A 23,992-nucleotide genomic window follows, 5' to 3' on the forward strand; every position below is an offset into this window, starting at 1 on the left:
CACCCAGACACCGTCCTGAGTGCTTTTCCTTGGAGCCCTCGCTCACTCAATTCTCACAGGCCCCTTTCCAGGCAGCTGTGAATACCTGTTTTTATAAAAGGGGCGACTGAATGTCGGAGAGCCCAGGAAGTGGGTGCTAGAGCTGGAACCCCCGAGACAGAAGCCAAAATCCACTCTGAGCCTCGACGATCCCGGGCCACCCCCACCCAGGGTGAAGAGCACGACCGCAGGCCAGGGCCAGGCCCCTGTTCGCTGCATCGCCCCTGCTGAGCAGCCCCAGGGAGACCCCTACCGTTCGTTGTTCAGGGCCATCCTCGGGGGGTCCAGGTTGGGGTTCTCCATGGATTCCATCTGCGGACAGCGCAGGAAGTAGTAGAGCGTGTGGAGGGCGTCGGGGGACCAGGTGATGGGCTGCGGCGGCTGGCGGGCCTGGCGGGCGGGGCTGGAGCCCGGGCACAGCGGGCGCCGCCCCTGCATGTGGTGCATGGCGCGGGACACCAGGTCACCTGCGGGGAGGGCGGACAGGGAGAGAGAAGTTTGAGTTCACCACCCCCATCCTTCCAAGGCTCCTCGTGGCTCCAGAGAAACAGCTCCAGAGAAACAGCTCCCCTGGCTGTGGCGTGTAATTGCTGTTAACCCTGGAGCCAAAAGGCGGAGGTGGGGACAGTCACCTAGACACAGGAGAGCAATTTCACTTTCCTTTCACTGCCAGTCTCGCCTGCACAGCCGAACTACAGACTTGGCAGGGCCGGTCTCCTTCAGAACTTATGCTAATGTGGTTTCTCTTTCGACATCCCCCCTCCCTCCACCACCGCAGGGGCCTTTCCCCAGCTCTTTGACCAAGGCAGTCCCGGCCTCCGACACCCAACGCCAGGCTGCGCGGTGGTCCTCTGCCGTGCCGTCTGGCGTAGAGCCCAGGCGCTTCTGCGGGGCAGGTCCCTCCATCTGCAACATGTCAGGTTGGATGACCGCTGCCACCAGGCCTGAGTGCTCACTGCGTGCTGAGTGTTCGGTTTCCCAGGAACAGAATTTCATCTGATCCTTTTAACGCTGGGGCCCAGTATTATCCCCATTTTACAGGTGACGAAATTGAGGCTTATCTGGTAAACACACACTTAAGTGACCCCTATGTCTCCCCGGTCACAGGGAGGCTGTGGTGCTCAGAGCTTAACCAGCCAAGGTCCTGTGGTTAGTAAACGGTAGAGTCTAGATTTGAATGCAGGCATGAACCGAACTGTGACCCAGGCCTGACCCGCTGAGGTCTGTGGGGTCCTCAGGTCCCCATATCCTGCGCTGTGTTACTACCCAAGTCGAGGCTTTTCAATATCCCACTGGCCTGGGACAGGAAATGTCCCATCATTGTGTGAGGCCACAATGCTGAGACAGGATGGGCCACGCAGCCCCAGGCACCTGCGGGCCCCTCTGTTCTGGGAAGAGTGGCACCCTTCCATTCTCCTCAGGCCTGAGAACTGAGGGGGGCCTTGCCTGTGGGCCAGCTCCCCCCCACCCGTGGCAGTTCCTTAGAGATAGCTCCTTCCAAAGAAAGCCTCTGGACAAGGCTGGCCCTAAGGTGAGAGAAACGAGCAGGTCTGAATCTGGTGAAGGGCATTCAGTGTGGCAGAACCAGCTCTTTTATTCAATTAACCTTCAGGATACAGCCTCTGTGAGTCGGGTTCTCTGCTCCGCTGCGTCCCGAACACCCTGCACGGGGTCTACTGCACGACAGGTGCCCCCGAAACATTTACAGAATCAAGAAATAGTCTTACATATTCATTTCATTTTAAAGTACAGCTTCTGGTAGGGCTTGACCTGAGCCCATTAGTGGCCAAGTTCCCCTAGGACAGCCTCAGTGACGGTGTCTGGCTTCCAAGCAGGGAAATCTCCTAGAACTGGAGATCTCCACTAGCAAAGAGACCTCCATGCCTCCCTGCCCTTCCTCTCTCCACACCTGACTCTGCTCATCCCTGTGACTGTAGCTCGCTGCCTGGGTACCTTGCGACTTACGGACACCTGGCTCCCATCCCCAAGACTGATTTAATTGGTCTGGGCAGGACCCAGACATCCACTTTTGCAGAAGTTCCCTCGGTGAATCTCATGTCCAGTGACATTACGGAATCGCCAGGTTAACAGATGAGAGCCCAGATTCCAGAGTCAGATACACCTGGCTTCCAATCAGAGCTCTGCTATTTCCAACCATGTGCCTCACAGAAGTCTCATCAGAGCCTCCATTTCCTCATCTGTAAAATGGGATCTACCTATCTAACCTCAACATTGTGAGGATTCAAATAAATAGTAAGTGTACAGCACTTAACATCATGCTTGGCACAGAGTACTTGGTGAAGGTGAAATACAACACTATTATTATTACTGTCCTATTCCTATCATTCCTCTACCCTCCAGGCCACCTTCCACGGTGCTCTTCCTTCCCGGATTCTTTTCCATGCAGTCAAGCCTTGCCCCGCATTTCCCAGGATGGGCGGAGTCTGAGCCCTGAGATGCCAGGTCCCAGCCCTGCCCTCGGGCTCCTGGGTGGCAGAAACTGGCGTGGACAAGCCCCAGGCCAACCTGTCTCACAGCAGCTAGTAGTACGGCTAAGTTGGCTGCACTAAGCTGAACCCTGGCTTCCATCTCTCCAGGTCAAAATATCATACCTTTTGGCAGCATCACAGGACCACAAGGAGGCGAAGTCAGAGAGTCCCTGATAGCATCAAAGAGAGACCTTGTGGAAACACTTCAAAGGCTTGACAAGGTAGAACCATTATCATTAATTATGTTTATGATTGTTTTATTGTTATTGGTGTAGAACCCTTTTGGCAGCACATTTCCAGCCAGAATGCAGGCAAGAAAATCAAGGAAGAAATGGAAGCGACCCTTAAGCATTCCCTAAAAGGAAGTCGGGTACAAAAAGAGGCCTTCCGAAGAGTGGGGGTGTGGGAAGGGCCACAAAGGCAGCAGAATGGCTGCTGGAGAGGCAGGTCCCCCGCCTCTCAGCTCCAGGCCCAGCTGCATGCCATCAGTCCCTCAGACCAAGAAGCAGGTGCCTGCGGACAACTCTGATCAGGCGTCTGAACACTCCCGCTGCTCGGCAGCCCTCCTTTCCGGCCAAAGCCAACCGCTCCCCTCGGGTGTTCTCCCCAGGGGGATCTTCCTCCCTGCCACTTCATATTTTCTAGGCTGGAGAAATGGGAAAAATAGACTAAATTTCATCTAATCTCCACAACCTCCCTGTGAGGGAGGTATTTCCATTTTACAAACGAGGAAACAGGCTCACAGAAGTTAGAGGATTCGTCCTGGCTGTACTAGTAAGTGGACCAGCTTGGACTCAACCTGGGGACCCTGAATCCCAAACACATGCTCTGGGCCATGGCTCATGAAAGTGTGGTCTGTGCCCTGAGACAAGCCTGCAAACTGTGTGTTACTGTTTGATATTGGGTCACAACAAGCTAATTCTAGAAACTGAGAGTGAGCTTTAAAAAAGTCTCATGGCAATTGGACAGAGTGATCTTCTAATCATTTTTTAAAAATTGGCTTGCATTTTACATGTCTTTGGTTTCATGCTTCTCGACATGCGTTTTCTATTCTATTTTACAAAGGTTTCGGTCTGCAGCAGAGCGGGGGCCCAGCACCCATGTCCGTCACCGCAGAGGACTTGAGAAGTCCTGGCCCAGACCGGCCTGCACTCTTGCTCTAGTGCACGTGGGTGCTCTGAGCTGCTCCAGAAAGGTCCTTGTACTTGAGCGTCAGTTGATCCTAAGCTCGGTGAAACCTCAGTCTGAAGCCCAGAAATGCCCATAAGGCGCAGAAAAGCAAGCCCACACGGTTGGCTAATCGCGAGAGCCTCGGTGAGAAGTGCTGCGGGCTTCTCGTCTGTCCAACCCTCATCGTGAGCCATCAGATAAAAACGGCAGGCAAGAGTCTGCAAGGTAACTCTTCAAAATGAGCCTATACCACCCAGCTACCTTTAAAAAGAAATGCTTCATTTTGTTTATGTGGTATTCCCTCCCACTTACCTTTTCGTGGGGAGAGAGGGACAGGGAAAAATACAAGTGCCTACATTCCCTCTGCAGCTGGGCCTGATGCAAGAAGGAAACTTCTAAACCACCTGGCAGGCCGGTCCTGGCTAGGTGCAGGGAGTTAATGCCTGTTCAACCCGCGGTAAACTTTTGGGTACGAGGAGCTCGGTGCCAAGTATCACTAGCCTCGTTAAGTTCCTCGGTCTCGGAGAGAAAATCTGCATTATCGGCCTCCATCTCCGTCTCCTCCCTCCTTCACAGTGGGTTAGCAAAAACCCTGGTTTCAGGGTGGGGAGGTGGGGCAATGTGACATATGATCCAGCCTGTTTGGTCGTCTGTGAAAGGATGCGAAGGGGTATGCTTCTTCCCTTTGCCCCGAGGAGCGGCTGGGCCAGGGTGTGGACCCATCCTAGGTGGGTTTTAGGAGGCAAACACTGGACAATACAGAACTCATTCCTTTCCACACACACACATGGCGTCAGGGACTATTCTAATCATGGGTACAGTACAGCAGGGAACAAAACAGAGAGAGTCTATTCTCATGAAGCTGACATTCTATTCAGGGGAAAGTAAATATGAGATACATTTTATAAGATACATTTTACATATTTACAAGTGAATATGAGATACATTTTAAGTGGTGACCAGTGCTTTGAATGAACTCAAGTTGTAAGGGGGGAGCCCGAGGAATGAGAATGGGGTGCTCATTTATACAGGGGGTGCTCAGGGAAGGCCTGTCTAATAAGGTATCATTTGCACAGAGACTTGAGGAAAATGAGATGAAGGACCAACATGGCTGAGTGTCTGGGGGAAATGGTCACAGGCAGAAGGGAGGAGCCAGTGCAAAGGCCCTGGGGAGGGAGGATCTTGGTCAGGAGGGAGTACAGTCCACAAGAGAAGAGTAGTAGGCGATGAAGCCAGATCATATATTGGATTCGGGCTGTGGTGAAGATTTTGGATTACGCTGAGCGAGCTGGGAAGCCATGGGAGGATGGAGGGATATTCAGCAGAGGAGTGACACAATCCAATTTGTGTTTGACATGGCCCTAGATTGGGCTGAGTTGATAGGAGAGGGGGCGGCAAAAGGGGTAAACTAAACTTGGGATATTTTCAGAAGGTAGAACCAATAGGGGCTGAATGATAAGGGCAGAATGATGACAAGCCCTTCTCTTGAGGAAAGTCTCTGAATGGTCCTCCCTTTGCCTGGCTGTGGACTGTCATGGGCACAGAGGCTGCCATGGTAAAAGGCAAAGGATCAGACTCCAATCCTGATCTCAGCTGCCTGAGAGGCTGGTGGCCGGGCTGCTGGCCACATCTAGGAAGCCCACAGCCCCAGGCAATTAGAAGGGTGGCCACATAAACCAGACATACCTAAGCCTACTTCCTACAGGGTCCTGGGGCAGTCATGCACTGGCCCTGACTTCTGTGATGCCCCCAGGAGACAGAAAGCTGGAAGTCCTGCTTTCTCTCCCAGCCCTATGATGAATCTGCCTTATGACCTTGAACCAGGCACTTTCTTTCCTGCTCTGGGAAGGAGGAGGAAGGAGGTGGGGGAAGAAGGATGGAGGGAGGAAGCTGTGTCCTGAAGAAGCAAAAAGGTTGCCATTCACCATTCAGAAAGCTCAAAGAAGGGGCGCCTGGGTGGCACAGCGGTTAAGCGTCTGCCTTCAGCTCAGGGCGTGATCCCAGCGTTATGGGATCGAGCCCCACATCAGGCTCCTCCGCTATGAGCCTGCTTCTTCCTCTCCCACTCCCCCTGCTTGTGTTCCCTCTCGCGCTGGCTGTCTCTATCTCTGTCAAATAAATAAATAAAATCTTAAAAAAAAAAAAAAGAAAGCTCAAAGAAATCACAAGTGGGAAGGGCGAGAGCAGAGTGAAACTGCACCTGTTTCCACACCGTGCACTTCACCCCTGTGTGTGTCCCAACCCGTCACTGGGCGGTCTCGTGGGGCCACAAGGGAGAACTAAGGAGGTGGAGTGTGCAGTCTGATTTCTTAAATAATTGGGACAGCGAGAGAGAGATCAGGAGATGCATGAGATTTCTTGCCTAACAGTCTCTTTTGAAGCAGCTGCCAAACAGTAATGACCTAGACTAAGGGGTTTCCATCTGTGTTCTGCAGGGCTCTGAGATACCAGGAGAAGCCCAGGGCCACTGCAGGGCTGAGGCCACCCCAGCATAAGCAACTTCCGCCAGAGGAGCTCTGCTTTTATCTTCCATTCTCTACACTGAGATTTCAGGGGGCACTTTAAGAAAGAATAGGAATTGTAAATGTGGAGCAGTGTGGCCCAGGCAGGTGAAACGAATGAGCGAACCGGGCCAGCTGTAAAATACTGAGCTATGTGACAATGCAGGGAACACGTGCTGCCCACCTTGCTGCTCCTTAGCTCCCCCGATCGCTGCCTCGCAGGAATGGGGTGCAGAGGCACGAGGTCATCTGATTTTTCAAGAGAAACCAGAGATCCAGATCTGCCTATGACTCAGCCCACATGCTAACCAAACCATACATGCTTGTGGGTCTCCAGTTTGCCATCTCTGGCCTAGAAAGATCTGGCTTTCAGAGACAGTGTGGAGGAGGGGCAGGAGGCTGGAACCTAGAAGGTGAGCTCTTCCCTGACTTCTCCCTTAGAGCCAGCTAGACTGGGATGCCCCACACTTACTCAGCTCTGAGATGCTTCCCACACAGGTGGCCAGGAGGGACTGCTCCAGGGTCCGGAGCTCCAGCTGAGCGTAGGCGTCGGCTCGCTCGTCGTGGCCCAGGGACCCACCGTTGTAAGGGCTGAAGTATGCGGGGAGGGAGAGGACACCTGTGGGGAAACAGGCAGACAGGTAAGTTCAGGAAGGAAGCCAAGGTCCACAGGCCCAGCCCTGCAGCTTCTGATAGAGCGGGGGTGGGGGTGGGGTGGTCCGTGGGCAAACCTCAAAGCTGTACTTGAGGACATCTGAGTTCTCCAGAAGCCAGAATGAGGAGCAGCCTGCTTGTAGATGCGGTTTCTTGGAACTGCATAAGGAACCAGCCTACACGAGCTCGTGGGCCATAAAAGAATTCATTCACTCCTTTGCTTCTTCATTCACGGAATATTCAGAGCGTCCTTGGCCCAGGCCCTGTGACATTCAGGATGCTGGGGTGACAAAGAGACCTGGCTTTGCTTTCAGGGACCTCAGGGGATGTGAATGTCCACCGTGTCCACCCAAAGGGTGGACCCCCCCCCCAAGTCCTCTCACTTCCTCATGTTGCCCCCTTTCCTTCTTCCTGGCGACGAAGAGACGAGGACAAACCACAGAGAAAGGGATGCTGTCTTCTGCACTCCAAGAAGGGGAAGCATCCCAGCCACTGGCCAAGTCCAATTAGTGTTTTTCATTAGCACTGCAGTGCCAGAGGGACAGAGCTGTTAGAAGCAATCCCAGAGGGTGACAGCCTGCAAATTTCTCCAACTCAATGTGTGGCTTCTTAGAAAGCACCAGAAAAGCAAAATCAGAACGGCTTAAAATTACATGTTGGTTCTTAAGAGCCCGTGGCCACAGAGATTCCCAGCCTTCGGTAACTGCCGTTTCTTTGGTCAATGCATCTTTGTCCGACACCCCCTGAACTTTTTTTTTTTTTTTTTTAAAGAAAAATACCCACAGGAATTTAATCGGTCACTTTTGGGAAGATCTCTTAAAATTCCTTGAGAGAGCTGGAGAGCCCCTGGGATGTGGCCAAATCCGGGTCAGAATTCCCTATCCTGCAAGCAGAAATGTAACGAGGATGGCGCCAGCCAGAGATGGTAAAGCAGAAAGGTCAAGACCGGGCCTCGGAGCTGGAGCGTTTGGGTTCCTGATTCCGGCCCTGTCACTTAACCAGCAGTGTGATCTTGGGCCAGTGACTTCCTTCTCTGTGCCTCGGGTTCCCTGCGCGGTAGCCAGGATAAGGCAGGATAAGGCAAGCAGCTGGTTCGCAGCGTAGCCGTGAGGACGAACGGAGCTGTGATGTCCGTGCTTTGCACCATGCGCGCCTCCGAGGAAGGGCTCTGTGGGGAGCTCTTGCTGTTATTTCTGCTATGCGTTGGGAATGGAGGCTTAATTTACACCACAAATTTATTCTTTCTGCAAGGTAGGCACTGCTGTCTCCAATTTAGATATTGGGGGACCGACGTTCAGAGTTTGAATAACTTGTTCAACTTAGTGGCAGAGCCAGGAGCTGAATCTGGATGTGACAGGCTCTCAGATGGGTACACTTCCCGCTCTTGTAAGCCCACATCCGAGGAGCACCCCACTGAGGCTCACCTGTGGTTGTCCCAGTGCGGTGGCCCGTGCGTGTGCCGATACTGTCATATTACCCCTGCCCGGTTCACCCCAGAAGCCCCCCGCTGTCCCACGGGGCAGACACGCATGGCAGTCTTCCTCCTGCCCAGACCTTGGCAGTGTTCTCTGACCTCTCTGCAGGCTCAGCTGACAGTCCACCCGGCCCTCTTCGCCTGGCCTCCCCCTGACCCAGCCTTCCTGCCTCCTCTGTGCTGCCTTACTGCTCTCCAAATCCCCCGTCACCCCTCCTGCCTGGCAGCGGCCCCTCCCATCACATTTGGGTCCCACACGGCAAGGCAGGGCATCACAGCACTTCCTCAAAGCACTGTTCCCAGTGGGGGAAGGGGGAGGGCACGATGGGGTTCCTCCTGCTCCCCAGCCCTGTTCCCCAACGCAGAAACTCTCCCTGATGGCTGAGTACCCAAACACATTAGGAAGAGCTGGCTCTGAGCATTAAAACAAGTAAAACAAAAGAGAATTCGCTCCCCTCCAACACACACACACACACACACACACACACACACACACACTCCAACCCACAGACAGCGCAAACATTTGGGAGAGTTTCCACACATCGAGGGGTCCTGTGCAGGCTCTGCTCCCCCTCCCTTCTCCATTATTAATCTACGGAAACAACACTGGGGACATGTGGATCAAATTTACAGTGCTTAGAGCAAGGGAAAAGGAAATTCAGCTGATTTGTCAAAGGATTCCCAGAGAGAAATGTTATGTCAATGGGTCCAGTAACAGGAGCTGGCGGGTCCATTAATAATAGTTCCCATTTTCCTAGTCATCGCCCACCATAGGGGCTTTCATTTCATATTGTGGCAAAAGTAATTATGAACCTATTATTAATAATAATTGATGGCATCACAGCTTTTGCATAGAACCTTTTGCTTTTAAGAGATGTTTAGCATTGAGCAACGCATTCTGCCAGCGCGAGAGGCAGGGCGCTCAATGTCAGTAAGGGCCACGGCCGCTTGTCACTGAGGGCTTCCTGTGTGCCGGGCACACACGATCCCCTTTAATCCCCCAAACTTCATGACGTACTCTCTGCACCCATCTCGCAGATGAGGAAACCGAGGCCCCCAGAAGACTTGCCCAAGGTTCCTGAGGGGCAGACACTGTCCTGGGGCTAGAATTTCAATCTCTTGGGTCCCAAACTGTAACCAAATGATGCCCTGACTGCGGCCGCCTCGTCCTTTGAACAGTCCCGGGAGATTTGTGAGAAGAGGGTTCCATTCTGTGTGGGCCTGGGGTTTGACAGGAGGAAAGAGAAGCTAAGAGCCAGAAATGGGACTTTCCTTTTAATGGGTCCCCGGGCACCTCTCGCCAAAGATCCCTGGAGGCCTCCCGTGGAAGTCTGCAGACGAAGGCTGTCCCCTTATTCCCTCGGATCTTTCCAGCACGCAGCTCTACAACTTGTGCTCCACATCTGCCCCCACAAAAGCCTTTTTAATGTCAAATTCATATAAGGCTGTTCCGCAGTAGCTCTCACTGGAGATGGAAAATCTTTATGTCCTCTCAACACCTCAGGACCTTCTTTGCCCCACGCACATCCCCAGCTTTATGATAGGGGCTGCCAGCACAAGGCCATTCTGGAAAAAGGGATTTCTCTCTCTCACTCTCTCACACACAGCCAAAAGAAAAGAGCATCTCTCTCTTTTTCCCCCCATTTTTGTAAAATCCTTAGGAAAAATTTTTTATTTCAGTCCCGATTGAAAAGCAAGCATGGCGGACTGTTTCCCTTGGTGAGTTAATAAGGACATCCTTGATCAATCCCTGTTGAACTCTCTGAAAGTGACAGAGAAAACCGTCATGCATCACTCCATCATTCCTGCGAGCGATGTGACCCACGGAATTGCAAGCGGTAGGAAGCAGTTATCCTTTACCTCCCTGTCCTATAAAATGAGCATCTCTGCTCAAACAATATCCCCCTCGAATGTGTTCCAGCGGCATGTGAACCTCTGCATTTCTCAATCTATACACAGAACCGTCACCTTCCCTCACTCGATTTTGCTCAATCTGGTTGCCCAACTCCCGAATCTCGGAACTCATTATCTCATTCCCCAAAGCGCGGCTGCCTCCTCCCCCATCCCCTCCTGAGCACAGCACCACATCCGCCCAGTTGCACAAGGACAGCCCGTGAGTCACCCTCATCCAGCCTCCCTTCTCCTCCTCCACCTACCCAACCAATGATCAACCACAAGCCTCACTGCTTTGACCACTGGGGCGTCTCACAACTCCACCGCTGCCCTGACCCCAGTCCAGGCCACTGTCTTCCCTCACCAGATACTCACCTGCCTCCTCCCACCAGTCTTGTCCCATCCTTGCCGGCCTTACTCTGGTCAGTACTCTTACTCACTTTGGCTTGGTACTCTTCAATGACTCCCTACCGCCCCACAACAAGGGCAAATCCCTTTCCACAGGTAACAACCGATCATTTTCTTTCTCTGAAATGTAGGCACAAAAACAGTTCTACCAGTGAATGGGGGAAATCCCCAGCACCTCCCAGGAAATCGGGGGAGTCAAGAAGCCTACGCATATCTGATCCCTATGTCTCCAAGCTGTTTTGTGAGTTGGGTCCCTTGGCTCTGCGCCAGCCCTGGGTTTGGAAAAGCAACACGCTTTCTTCCCAAGAGATTCTCCACCAGTGCCCAGAGAGGGCGCCACTGAGTCAGGTGGGAAAGCCACTGAGAGGAGGCCTGGGAACTGCGCCTTTTGCGGGCGGTTGCCAACCAGGAATCAACCTGGGTTTCAGTTTGAGGGGGCACCAGCGCCCCCAAGCAAGCAGCAAGCCAGAAGCAGATGGGCCGCACACAGGTTGACAAACCAGACTTCCAGTGCTAAGGCTTTTCAGAAGCAGGGCTCAGTCCAAAGGCCAAATCATTGGGGATTTCATTCTCTTCTCTGTGAAACCCTGGGGTAGAGTCGTGGCTTCTCGAGTCTTCTGCACCGGGACCCTACGGTCCGACTGGCCTGTGTGCTGATGTGTAGCACTCAAACCTTCTCCCTGCTTTCATTCCACTATCTAACCTCCTAAGTGTCAACAGCGGGAACGAATAGACCCTGTTGTTATGATTTCCTGGGGTTTAATTCCCCCCACAGCTAGCATACCCCCTCCCCAGTACACACACACAATTTTAAATGTAAAGATGTCTTTTTTGTGTGTGAAAACTGGATAGATTTGCGGTTCAGCTTTTCTGACCAGTCATCAAAAAACCATCAAGACTGTAATATAACCGTACCCCCCCCCCCAACTCAACAGGCTATTACCAGCGCTCTCCCCAGACTTGTAAATGTTCTTTTCAGGGCATGGGGACTCCAATGGGCCCAGATCCCCGTGCAAGCCTGCGTCACCCGCCCCTGCCTGCAACACTCCCCACCAGCAACCGGCTCAGGGAAGCTCATTTGTGAAGGCAGCAAAGGCCACCGCCTGTCTCCTGTTCCTTTAAAATGAAAACCGGGATGCCGAGAATTACTCTTTTATTGCCCTTGTGAGGAAACTTGGCAGGGTGTATTCTGCTGGTTTTCTTAGGAGCTGGAAGCTTGGGTGGGGTTCAATCCATAAGCTTCTGAAAATAAAAATTATATTGCCCCACTGAACAGTTTCCAAATAGCCCACATAATCCAACAGTTTTTACTTTTTAAAAAGTGTTTCCATTCTCTGATCTGGAATTTTATATATAGCACGTTTAATGCCCAGTGTTGGATATTACTCATACGGAAACAAAGTGCTGAAAAGTTAAAGCATGAATAGTTTTCAGAGAGACCCAAAAGGAGCACAAGGACAGTCAATTCTAGAAAAACGTCACTGAGTGGTATTTCTCCAGACATTCTGAATCAAAAAAAGGTTGGGGGTGGGTGTTGAGGCAACGGGCAGGGGGAGGGGAAGGAAATAAGAAGGAAAAACCTGGCGAACTGTCCATCATTCACGTGGAACTGATTCATCAAGAATAATCTAAAGGTTGTCCAGCTCGTGCCAGAACCCACCCGAAGATGAGACCACTATGCTATGAGGCTCAGGAGTTGAAGCAGGAGAAGATGAGAGCTGGGGGAGACCGGAGTATGGGCTGAGTTTGGGAAGCAGGTTTTCACCACAGGTTAATAAGGAATGGAGGGGCGCCTGGGTGGCTCAGTCAGTTAAGCATCTGACTCTTGACTTCAGCTCAGGTCAGGATCTCAGGCTCATGAAATTGGGCCCCACATCAGGCTCCACGATGGGCACGGAGCCTGCTTAAGATTCTCTGTCCCTCCCCTCTCTAAAAAAATAATGAATGGAGATGGGCTACCACATAGTGAGTGGTACTGTAAGCCAGGAATGGGATGAACCCCAGCATGTGAACCCACGCGAAGACCTCAGCAGGGGTCTTATTACTCGTAGCAGGGAGCTAATACTGTTACCTGCTCCACATACCACTGAGGGACACCGAGGTTCAGGTGGCCGGGTCACTAGGCTAAGGTCACAAAGCTAGAAAATGGCAGAGGGGGGATTCAGACCCAGCCTGTCCGACCCCGGTATCCACACGGGTCACCAGCACGGCACACCCTCCCATGTGGGGCCCCCCCCGTCCAAGCCAAGGGACAGACACTTGCTTCTGCGCGCGCCATTCCCATAGCAGTGTGCTTTCCCTTCTTTTTAGGGTCAGGACATTAAAAGCAAACAATTGTGCTCTGGTGCACACCTGACTCTGGCTAAGGTATCAGAACACGAGTGGCTAAAGATGGTCATCCAGTTGAGTCAGGCCAGGGGACTAGGAGCTCACTGTGGAACAGTAAAATCATAATGCACATTTATGACTGCCCAGGGAGCTGGGGGCCAGAGAACCCAGGGCAAGATCAAAGGCTGCTGAAGCAGAGCGCGCTCATTGCCAGCATCCCCAATTCTCTTTAAAAAGATGATTCAAAAGAAAACGGTAAAAAGCAAACCTCACCAGGAATTCTGGGCTGGAATTCACCTCCCTCTGGAACCCGTGACCGTCCTGGGCCTGCTGGCATAGGACCTGCTTGGGGAGCTGGCTTCGGGGCTGCCTCCTTCCCTCCAGCTGGCAGCAGCACCTCTGACCTCAGGGCTGATTCACCCAATTCTCAGGGGGCTCCAAGGGGGGCCGAGGATGTATGGGGGGAAGGGGGGCCACCATAAAACAACAACCCAACAAAGTAGGGCTGGGGGGGTGACCACGGAATCTCCACGAAGAATGCTGCCTCCCCGACATTCTGGCCACTGGTTTCATTAAGCTACAGATTAGTTCTGTCCTAGATCAGGAGGATGGGTGTTGGGAACCCATCAAAGAACAAACTACTAGAGATCACGGATTGCTGCTTAATTTGGGGGGAGTGAAAAACCTAATAAAATGTAGTCTTTTCATTGCCATTTCCCTTCTTTGCAAGAGAGTGAAATAAAGCCAGAGTAACCAAGCAGATCAGTTTCAGGAAATTAAACCTAAAGGTGAACTCTGGAAAAACTGGCAACAGTCACAACATCGGGCAGTATGGGGCAGAAAACTCACAGTGACCCACTGAGCTTTTTCCCATGGAAAAACATCTCCATGGTGTTTAGAGTACTTTTTAAGAGATTCTGGGTGGCCTTTCTGCAAAGCATTGATGTAACACATCAAGAACCTGAGTGACCAGGAAGCGTGAGTCTTGGAACTGTTGCCTCTTAAAAAAAGAAGCCACCATGTGACCAAGGTCCTTTGTCGAATGCCGTCCTTGACCCACACCAGGTGAGCACATGAATTCCTGCGAGCCAAGACCAACATAGAGCCACTTTTGTATAAAGGCACACATTCAATGTGCATGGGTGGGTACACACAGACATCACCCTAAAATATCGGCTTTTTCCGCTGTCCGTGCAACCCAGGTAAGAGCGGTTCTCTCTATGCTAGGGTTTTAAAAAGGTTTTGAATTACCATGCTTTGTAAACTTTTTTTTTTAAACAATACATATGATTTATTGGCATAGTAAAATGTGATTGTTATAAGGGAAATGGGGGACAGGGAGGGAGGGATATCCTTAGAGAATGAGGAGGGTGACCAATGTGCTTTCTTTTTTTTTTTTTTTAATATTTTATTTATTTATTTGACACAGAGAGAGAGACAGCCAGCGAGAGAGGGAACACAAGCAGGAGGAGTGCGAGAGGAAGAAGCAAGCTTCCCAGCGGAGCAGGGAGCCTGATGTGGGGCTCGATCCCAGGACCCTGGGATCACGCCCTGAGCCAAAGTCAGATGCTTAACAACTGAGCCACCCAGGCACCCCCCCAGTGCTGCTTCTGAGCAAAGGAAATCCGTAACTTCAAATGTGGCAGAAAATTAGTTATCAGAAATTAAATATTTATATAAGAAAACAAGCAAATGTTAAAAAGAAAAATACTACAATCTATTTACCTGTAAAGAGCCCAGAATGGAGGTCATCTATCATTAAGGATAGTTCTTTCTTTCTTTCTTTCTTTCTTTCTTTCTTTCTTTCTTTCTTTCTTTCTTTCTTTTTTAACTTTATTTATTTATTTGAGAGAGAGAGGGAGTGTGCACAAGCAGGGGGAGGGGCCAAGGGAGAGAGAGAATGAGCTGAGCAGGGGGACCCGACACAGAGCTCAATTCCGGGACTCTGGGATCATGACCTGAGCTGAAGGCAGACGCTTAACCAACTGAGCCACTCAGGAACCCCCAAAGACAGTTATTTCTGCATGGGAAAATTTAAGATGAATTTTTTTCTCCATTATTCTTCATACTTTTTTCCTACTAATTAAATAATGACCACATGTATTTTAATAAAAACAAAACCATTATTACAACCATTATGAGCTCATGGAGGCAAAAAAAAAAAAAGATAAATAAAAGGAAAACCTGGTTGTTTTATAGAAATACTACTATCAAAAAACAAAAAACAAAAAGGTAAGAAGAAAGGATATTCCTTTTGGAAGAAATCCAAGCAGAAACTGTTCTGCATTGCTAATGAGGGGGTAAGATTTTGTCTGCATGCCTCACTCTAAGAATCGGCCCCTCTGAGAGCCAGCACCTTCCCCTGGCCAGGGGGTGGTGTCTCCGGGTGACTCAGGGGCTGTGTCACCAGTTGGACTCCTGCGGCATCCTGATACCAGCTCAGCTGCACTGAGCCTGTGTGATCGTGACGTGGCCCACCCGGTGGCCTGGACCTCCAGTACCCACCACGGTGGGTGCAGGCTGCAAGGTGCTGGTAACTGAGGACAGGGACAGCCAGGAAACTCTTTACACCACGTAACCAGAATCACCAACCAAGAAGAGGCGCCTCGGGCTGCCAGCACTGGTGTGGGGGTGCCGGTGGGCACGGGGATGGGAGAGGGGGCAAAGCTCGGGCCAGGACTGTTCCTGAGCCACATCTCCTGCTAGGGAGCAGCGCTGCCAGGAGGAAAAAGAGGGGAGCAGAGAAGTCTTCAAGTGTCAGCCCAGAGGGGAGGAGAGGGAAAAATAAGCCAAGCACCTAACACACACACACAAGTCACCCCTTGGGGGTTAAGAAAGTTGCAAATATCACAAGGTCCAGGGCAGATGGCCAAGGCATTTATTAACAGATCATGAGCGCATTAGTCAGAAATTTCCTGCACTAGAGTTCTTCTAACAAATATAACCTGCTTCAGTCGGCTTTGGGTCCCACTCCAAAGGGTTTTGACTATTAGACTTTCTAGATGAGTTAACAGAATGAGTCAAAGAGAAGACGGTTTAAAATCCCGCTCCGAATCTTATTAGCTGTGTGACCTTGGACTACTTACTTCACATCTCTGAGCCTCAATGTGCTCATCTGTGAAAAAGGCTTAATAGCTCCTAGTTCACAGGACTGAGGATTAAAAGAGGTTAAGTGAGCATTTAGCAAAATGCCTGACACATAGTAAGTGTGTAATAAATGGGAATATTCTTATAAATGGCTTTACTGATTCCCAGTGCCAATGGCTTTGGAATAAAACCACCAGATACCATATTAAAGTAGTTACCACCATTAGGAGGAAGGGATGGACCCAAAGCCAATCTATCCCATTATTTTTTTAAAGACCATTGTGGCCTACATGGATACTAAATCATGCTTTACTCACAAAAGATGGGTTATTTATTCTGCATTTGTTCACTGACTCATTTATACAACAGCTATTTATTGATGACCTAATCATGCACCAGAAGTAGCTATGCTCTGGGGATAGAAAAGTGAACAGATAAGGTCCTTACCCACTTGATGTTTGCAGTCTAAGGAAGGAGGGCGGACGGTATACCAGTCAAGTCAATATCGTGTGGACAGGGCTAGAGTCAGCACAAGGAGCCCAGAGGAGGGGTGTCCAAGCCAGATTTTCCAGGGCTAGTGGTTCAAGGAAGGCTTCCTGGAGCAAGGGACATCTCAGTTGATGACAAGTAAATGCCAGTCTGATGAAGGGTTGGGTGGGTCTTCCAAGGAGAGGAAAAGCCTACTTAGGAAGGGTCTGGGGCAGTGATAGGTTGGGGAGAGGCCCGATGGGACTTGTCATGAAGTTGTGTTTGTACAGCAAGCACATTATCTGTACTAGGGTATGTGTTTATTTGGCTAACGGAGATCATTGCCCTCTTTCCACCCACCCTTGGAGCCAGTGCTAATCCAAGGGTTAGCAAACTTTCTCTGTAAAGAGTCAGAGACTAAATATTTTTGGCTTCGCAGGTCTCGGTCACAACTGCTTGACACGGCCTGTGTACTGTGCACGTACAAGAGGCAAACATATGTGCGTGGCTGTGTCTCACGTATGAAGCTATAAACACAGATTGGCATTTCACATCATCTTCATGTGTCATGAAACAGCCTTCTTTTAATGAGCTTTTCCAACCATTTAAAAATGTAAAAGTCATCCTTAGCTTGTGGACCCTATGGAAACAGGGGTCAGGTGGGATGTGGCCCTGGGGCCACACCTGCTGACCCCTGTACTGATCCAGAGCCACCTGGAGGGACGGAGAGGGGGAGTGCAGAGGGATGGGCAGACTGCGACTGGCCTCGGGGGACGGGACGGGGGAGGGCACCGGTCACTAGAGTCTCACAGCCTGGGGCTCTGTCTTGAGGGCAACACGGACCCACTGAAAGGGTTCAAGCTGTTGAGTGCCATGGTCACACGCACATTTCGACAGAGAGATCAGGCAGCGGCGTGTCAACGGCTGGGAGGCAGCATCAGGCCGGGAGCCCATGCTGCTGGCGGACACCACCTTCTCCGCCCCGGGACTTCACAGTCCCAAACCCACGCCGGCCGCTGCCTGGGCTCTTCCCACAAGAAAGCCACGCATTTCTGTCACCTTTTGCAAGAAGCACTTCAACGTCAAAGACAGAGGTAGCAGATGGTAGTTTTTGGAACCAAAATTCAGCAAGGTACCATTTTTAAGGCCAAATAAGTGAAAACTGTATTTGACTACTTTTAAAATTGATGATGTTCCTAGGTCAACTTGAAGCAGTTGGCAAATTTCAGTCAGGCTCAAAAAGGTAACTCCCAAAGAATGGGAGAGTTTTTACAACACAGGCCTTGAGATCTGGGTCAGAACAAAGACACCCCAATGCTGAGTGCGTTGGGGACACCAGGGCCCAGAGGCCGTCGTGCCCCCTTCGTAACTCATACAGAGCTCACACACACATACCCGCCCCCACACATAGACAAACGCTGCTTGCAAGCAGCTAAATCCTGCAACAGAGAACACACTCTCTCTAAGGCCCTGGGACCCTCTGTGTCAAGGTTAACTGATGGCTGCGGAAATTTTAGCACTGGGCTATTCCCATGATTCATTCACTCATGCAAATATCCCTTATGTGCCTATTAATTACCCTGAGCTTGGCACTAGGAACACAGAGGTGAATAGATTCAGGATTCTGCTCTAGAGGATAGGAAAACCATGTAGACAAATAATTAAACTGCAGTAGGGCATATGTTGGGGAGGGGGTCTGGAGTCTGTAATAGAAATTTGGACAGAGCCTGGAAAGAGGGCTTTTGTTATGTGCTGTCATGAGCTAAGGAGGAAAAATAACAGAATGTTTCAGAAAGCTCCCACTTACTTCAAGAATCCCAAAAAGGGATTTTATAGACTTCATGAGAAGCAAACAGTCCCTGGTCAACCCACAGCTGAGCAACACCACGCAATACCAGAGTGGGTTGAAGAGGATGGAGGGGGGGGCAAGGAAGGAAGCTCATTTCTAGAAAGGAGGAGCAATTCTACAGAATTGCTCATTTCTGGGCTGAGGACATGCCAAACCTCACTGGGTCACTCCCAGGATCTTGAAGGACACCGTATCTTTCCCTGCTAAGATGTATGAAAACGGTCACTGGGTGCTTGAAACTGTGCCGATGCTCTCAGCGACCTACGCGATGCCATTCCTTCTTTCTAACAGAAACCCTGCACTATTCTGTCTGGAATAGTCACATACTCTGAGCCCTAGGGGACGCTTCCTTGGCCTCCCTATAGCTGTGCAACATGATTTCAGACAACGGACATAAATTCCAGGCGTTCTGGAAAATGTCATTTTTCCCAACCTAAGAGGACAGGCCACCCAGCTGGCAGAACTTCAGCTTTTCTTACTGCCTCCAACGTGACACACCATCCAAAGGTGCAGCAGCAGCCGCTGTGCGAACAGGAGGCAGGCTACCTGTGGCAAACGCTGGAGCACCGTCCAGGGCCCACAGTCCTTCAGTGTGTGGCGGGGGGGTGGCTGCAGGAAGGGACAAGAGCGAGATGAGAGCCAATGTGCTCAGGATGGCAGAGCAGAAAGCAGAAAGAGCCTGGGTCTCCCACAGCCTCACCAAGCAGCTACCTACCAGCAGGAACTGCCGGTCTCTGAATGTTTTCCGGGAGAAAACTAACCCCTTGTTGGTCAGCGCGTTTGTTTTCTAGGGCTGCCGTGACAAAGTCCCACAGACGGGTGGCTCACAGAAAGCTATTTTCTCACAGTCCTGGAGGCTGGAAGGGCGAGATCAGATGTTGGCAGGGCTGTTTTCCCCGGAGGCCTCCCTCCTTGGCTTGTATTTGATCGTGCTCTCCCCGTGCTCTGTGTCTGCGTCCTAATCTCTTCTTACTAGGACACCGATCATATTGGATGAGGGCCCACTCATACGGCCTCATTTTACCTTCATTACCTGCCTAAAGGCTCCATTTCCAAACACAATCACGTGCTGAGGTACTGGGGCTTAGGACTTAAACAGACGAATTTTGGAGGGACACAATTCTGACTCTTAACAGTCAGGTTTCCAATGACTTGCAGATGAAGGGATCTCTCTAATACAAAGATGATTTCTGTAAATCACGTTTCTGAACTATTTTTATGCCATAGAACCCTTTGTTTGAATGAAATCATGTGGAAAGTCCCACAATAAAGCCCTCTCCCCACTCCCAGGGCCCCCACGTCTCCATGAAGGGTGGATGACTGCTCAAAGCCCAGTGTCCATTCTGGCTGGCTGTGGAAATGCCCCTCAGACCCCACCAAGAACAGAGTGGTCTGGTCCATGATGCCAAGCCCACAGCAACTCCAGCCCTCATTTAGTTCAGACCGGAAGCTTCGTGGCAGACCTTCCTGGCAAATCATTCGGCCACTACCAGGTGAGTATCCATGCAATGCCACTCACAGTTTAATTTCAAAAAGGCAGGTAAGCAGAAAGAGAAACTAAAAATCATGGTAACTTTACCACTTGAGATACTCCCCACTGACATGATGGTTTTGTATCCTTCAGGCTTTGGAATACGCACCTATGCTTTGAATGTGCATTTATACTTTAAATAAACCTTTAAAAAAATAATTTTTGAGAGACAGAAAGAGAGAAAGCATGCATGAGCAACGGGGAGGGGCAGAGGGGGAGGGAGAGAATCTCAAGCAGACTCCCCACTGAGGGAGGAGCCCGACATGGGGCTTGATCCCACGACCCCAAGATCACGAGCCAAGCCGAAACCAAGAGTCGGATACTTAACCAACTGTACCACCCAGGTGCCCCTGTATTTTTATTTTTTAAAAAGGAACCCTACCATATACTTTAATAACCTCCCTTTTTGCTTAATATTTCATGGACATTCTCCACGGCCCCAAAGAATGTTTCTCATCATTGTTTTCAGTGGCTGGACACACCATACCTGAGGCTCACGGGAGTTACTGCCATTATTTTGGGTGAGTCAGGAGGGACCCCTCGAATAGGACTTCACAGTAGGCAGTGTTCCCCAAGTCACTTCAAACTCTGGTGCTCTTGCACTGAGAAGCGCCCTCAACGGAAGGGCTCCACCGGGGAGGGGAGGAACGTCCTCTCCCACCTGGGACCTGTTAGGTGACCTTATCAGGGCCTCCTAACAGGCATCAAGCAGCACCGTCCACCTCTGTCTTCATTTGAAAACCGGTCTCACCAAAAGGGAATTAAAGCCCCAGGAAGATGCGGGGTTTCCTCGCACGTGTCTCTGGATGACAGACTCTCTCGCAGAGGCCTCGAAGGGCTGGCTATGGGGCTGTATCCAGGGAGAAGCACTCGGGTCTCTAGTCCACTGATATCTAGCCCGGGACTTGCACACAGGTCCACTCTCGAAGGGGTCCTTTCCCCTCTGGGAAGCCCAGGACTCCCAGTGCTTTCCATGAGAACCCAAATGGGAAGATCTCTTGCTAAGCCGCAGGTTTCTGGGGGAAAGACAGCCTGCAGCAAGCTTCCCTGGGAGGGTGGCCTCTCCTGGGGGAGCTCCCTTGTTCGGCTGCCGTGGGCATGGCAGATTCTCTGCCTGTCTGCAGAGCTGAATGTGACCCCGTGCACTTCAGCTACAACTTTGGGCTTTGGCCGGAGTCCCTCACTGTTTGTTTTACAAACTCCTACTTACAGTCTCAAATTAGGCTCATTAAAAAGCCAGCTCCCCAAAGGGCTATAAACGTCACACAGACAAGCGGAGAGTGAGTTTACAAGGCTGGCGTGTGATCTGCCCACCAAGACCGCCGCGGACCCAGTGGAAATAGTGAATCAGCCTTTTTGGGCAAAACCCCTTTCCCGGGCCCTCCCCGACCGAAGCTGTGCTGGCAATGGGCCAGAGAAGAGGCAGCTCGGGGAAGTCCTTTCTGGACAGCTGGGCTGGCTTGTTCTTGGATTTGAGTGGCACTGGGAGAGGGGTCTGCTGCTGCCCCCAAATCCTCTGCTAACTCAGCCTTTTCTCACTTCTTCATGTGCAGCACGCCAGCTGTTTATGCCGCCCCCCCCCCCCGCCCCGTGCTCATCATTGCAAGCAGAGGCCGCTGCCACCATCCTCCAGTACTGCTTCTCCTGCCCTCATCCTAGCTGTCATCTCTGCTTTGCAGCTTCTGCCCGTGGCAGGGGCCACACCCGGTGGGCGGCGGGTCTAGGTGAGTGGAGGGCAGAGAATGCGTCTCCTGATCCCCGGCATCAGGCTCATTCTCGAAGCATCCACCAGTCAGCATGCCCCGAACTCCACTGAGGCTGAATGCAGCCATGTGTCACCTCGGAGATCTTACTCTCCAGCCCCAAGCCACCTGCCAGATGGCCAAGGTGAGAAAGAATCAAAGTCTTCTAACCTCCCTGACGAAGTTTCAGGAGATGCTTTCTCCATCCCAGGGCTTTACTAAAACACACGCAAACAACATTTCTCCTACCTTCACCTTCCACCCCCCATGTAAACCAGAACACACCCCATATCTATATGGGCTGGAAGGGACTATAGAAACCACACGGCCTCCAGCCCTACTCGTGCTTACCTGCGGTCTAGATTTAACATGGGGCCATCACGTTACCTGTATTCGTCCCCGCCCAGTACCCAGAGCTCCAGCTCATCACCGCTCTGATGTATGACATGCCCAGCCGGCACGCCAAGTGGCTGTTGGAGGGCATGCTCCCAGAGACCACAAACTCACTTCATCCTAAGAGAGCTCAAGTGCAGCTCCAACGGCTAGAAAGTTCTCATGCAATCCAATTCTATCTTGTTGCAGCTTCTACACCCCCGGTCCTGTGTCCACACCAGTAAACCTACCCCCTGCTCATGGTGGGGCCCCTGCCTCCATCACAAGCTCCCCATGGGCCATAGCTCTACCCCTCCTAGATCTGGGAGCCCAGGACTCCTGCACAACTCTGGGGTGTGTGGTGTGTGTGTCTACCCTGACTGCTCCAGAGTCTGAAATGCTCACAATTGCAGCCTCAACATTAGTGGCTTCTGTATCGATGGCCACTGCCCCCCCCTTCCCAAAGCCGACCCCGACAATAGTGCAGTGGTTAGGACTCCAGGCCTTGTGAATTAGGCAGGCCCAACCTCAACTCTTGGCTCCAGCGCTTACTTGCCGTGTGGCTTGAGACAAGTGACACCTTCTCTGAGCCTGTTTCCCTGCCTGTGAAATGGGGATAAGACCCACTCTCAGAAAGCAAGAATGAGGATCAGCTGAGACCACGTGCAGATGGACTTAGTACACATAGTGCCAGGCACAGAGTGGGCACCCAGTGGACAGAGGCTGTCCCTGTCAGTGCCACCATCCCCGGCCGTGCCATCAGCTCATGGTGACTACCACTGCACTCTGCTCTTCTCCCAAGTCCTCATGCTTGATGCAGGAGTTCTTTGTGGTCCGAGGTGGGGGGGGGGGAGCTTACGAAGGGCAGAAGTGATATTTTTCATCTCCCTCACTCCTTCTCTCTGCCATCCCTGCCGTGCCGAGAACATAGAAAGTATGAAAAACCCGGGTTCAGAGAGCACGAATTGGACACTTGCAATATTAAAGCAAACCAAAAGAATGGCTGTGGCTTCAGATGACATGAAAGGTTAAAGAAAACCACCATCTCTGTGACCTCCGTCCCCTCCAAAAGCAGGTCTGGGAGGGCAGGTCAGAGCGCAGGGGCTGGTGGGGGGCTGACCGCTCCGCCACAGACAGTGGAGCAGAATGGAAGGAGAGAGGGTGTGTCAGCGTGGCCGCCCGCCTCAGCCCTCCCCCACCCTGAGCCCCCTCCGAAAGATGGGCTGGAGAGCCAAGCGCTGGAACCATCTGCAAGGCCTGGCCGCCACCGTTCTGGTGAAGCCGACCAGCTGTAAACAGCGGCTTTGCAGACCGTAGAGCCCACCCTCTTCGCCCCTAGCTCGCCCCTAGCTCGCCTACTCCTCTACCTTAAAAAGAAACAGGGGGGAGAGAGGGAGAGAGAGAGAGATTGTGAGAAGGAGGGAAGGAGGGAGAAAGGGAAAGAGAAGAAAGTGTTTATCTGAAAAATAAACAATGAGTGCTACACGACTGCTTTGAACTTAGAACCCTTGTGACATTTCCATTAACTAAGTTTTAGAAAAAGCCACTGCCTATTTGACTCTCTTAGTCTTCAAATAAACATTGGGAATGGCTTGGCAGGATGAACCCTCCAGCTGCCCAGCCCCCAGGAGCCGGGTCTCTCAGAAGGGGCGGTTTTAATAGAGGGGCTCTCCCGTGGGGATGGAGAGTAAAAATGAAGCTCCCCTTACAGGAATGACAGCCCTGCGTCCTCGGGGAGCAGTTAACAGCTGCAGACTGGAGGCGGACGTGCAGAGGGAGCACGGGGTCAGAACGAAATGTCCCAGGGAACCTGAGACTGAACGGTGTCCCCATTTTATCATTAAGCAAGCCATGCTGGAAGATGGTAAGCCTGACATCACACGGCTAGGAAGCAAGAGCCCGCACGCCTCACCGCTCTGTTATAGGAAATCTGGGCCTAGCATTTACAAGTCACGGTTGTTTTTGTTAATCTGAGATACAGTTCATA

At 51.4% G+C, this 23,992-nt stretch overlaps 1 protein-coding gene across 2 annotated transcripts in view; it reads right to left on the minus strand.

Annotated features, from left to right (window-relative positions):
- ABTB2 (ankyrin repeat and BTB domain containing 2) overlaps positions 1 to 23,992 on the minus strand; it is a 173,084-nt gene that overhangs the window by 39,311 nt on the left and 109,781 nt on the right. For both annotated transcript variants that reach the window (XM_026512138.4, XM_026512140.4), the window contains exons 2-3: positions 6,672 to 6,818; positions 293 to 506 (exon numbers count right to left, since the gene is read on the minus strand). In XM_026512138.4, the coding sequence (XP_026367923.2) occupies positions 293 to 506; positions 6,672 to 6,818 (361 nt within the window). The remainder of the gene's footprint in view (positions 1 to 292; positions 507 to 6,671; positions 6,819 to 23,992) is intronic.

The sequence above is a fragment of the Ursus arctos genome, unplaced genomic scaffold, assembly GCF_023065955.2.
Source record: "Ursus arctos isolate Adak ecotype North America unplaced genomic scaffold, UrsArc2.0 scaffold_23, whole genome shotgun sequence".
Lineage (NCBI taxonomy): Eukaryota > Metazoa > Chordata > Mammalia > Carnivora > Ursidae > Ursus > Ursus arctos.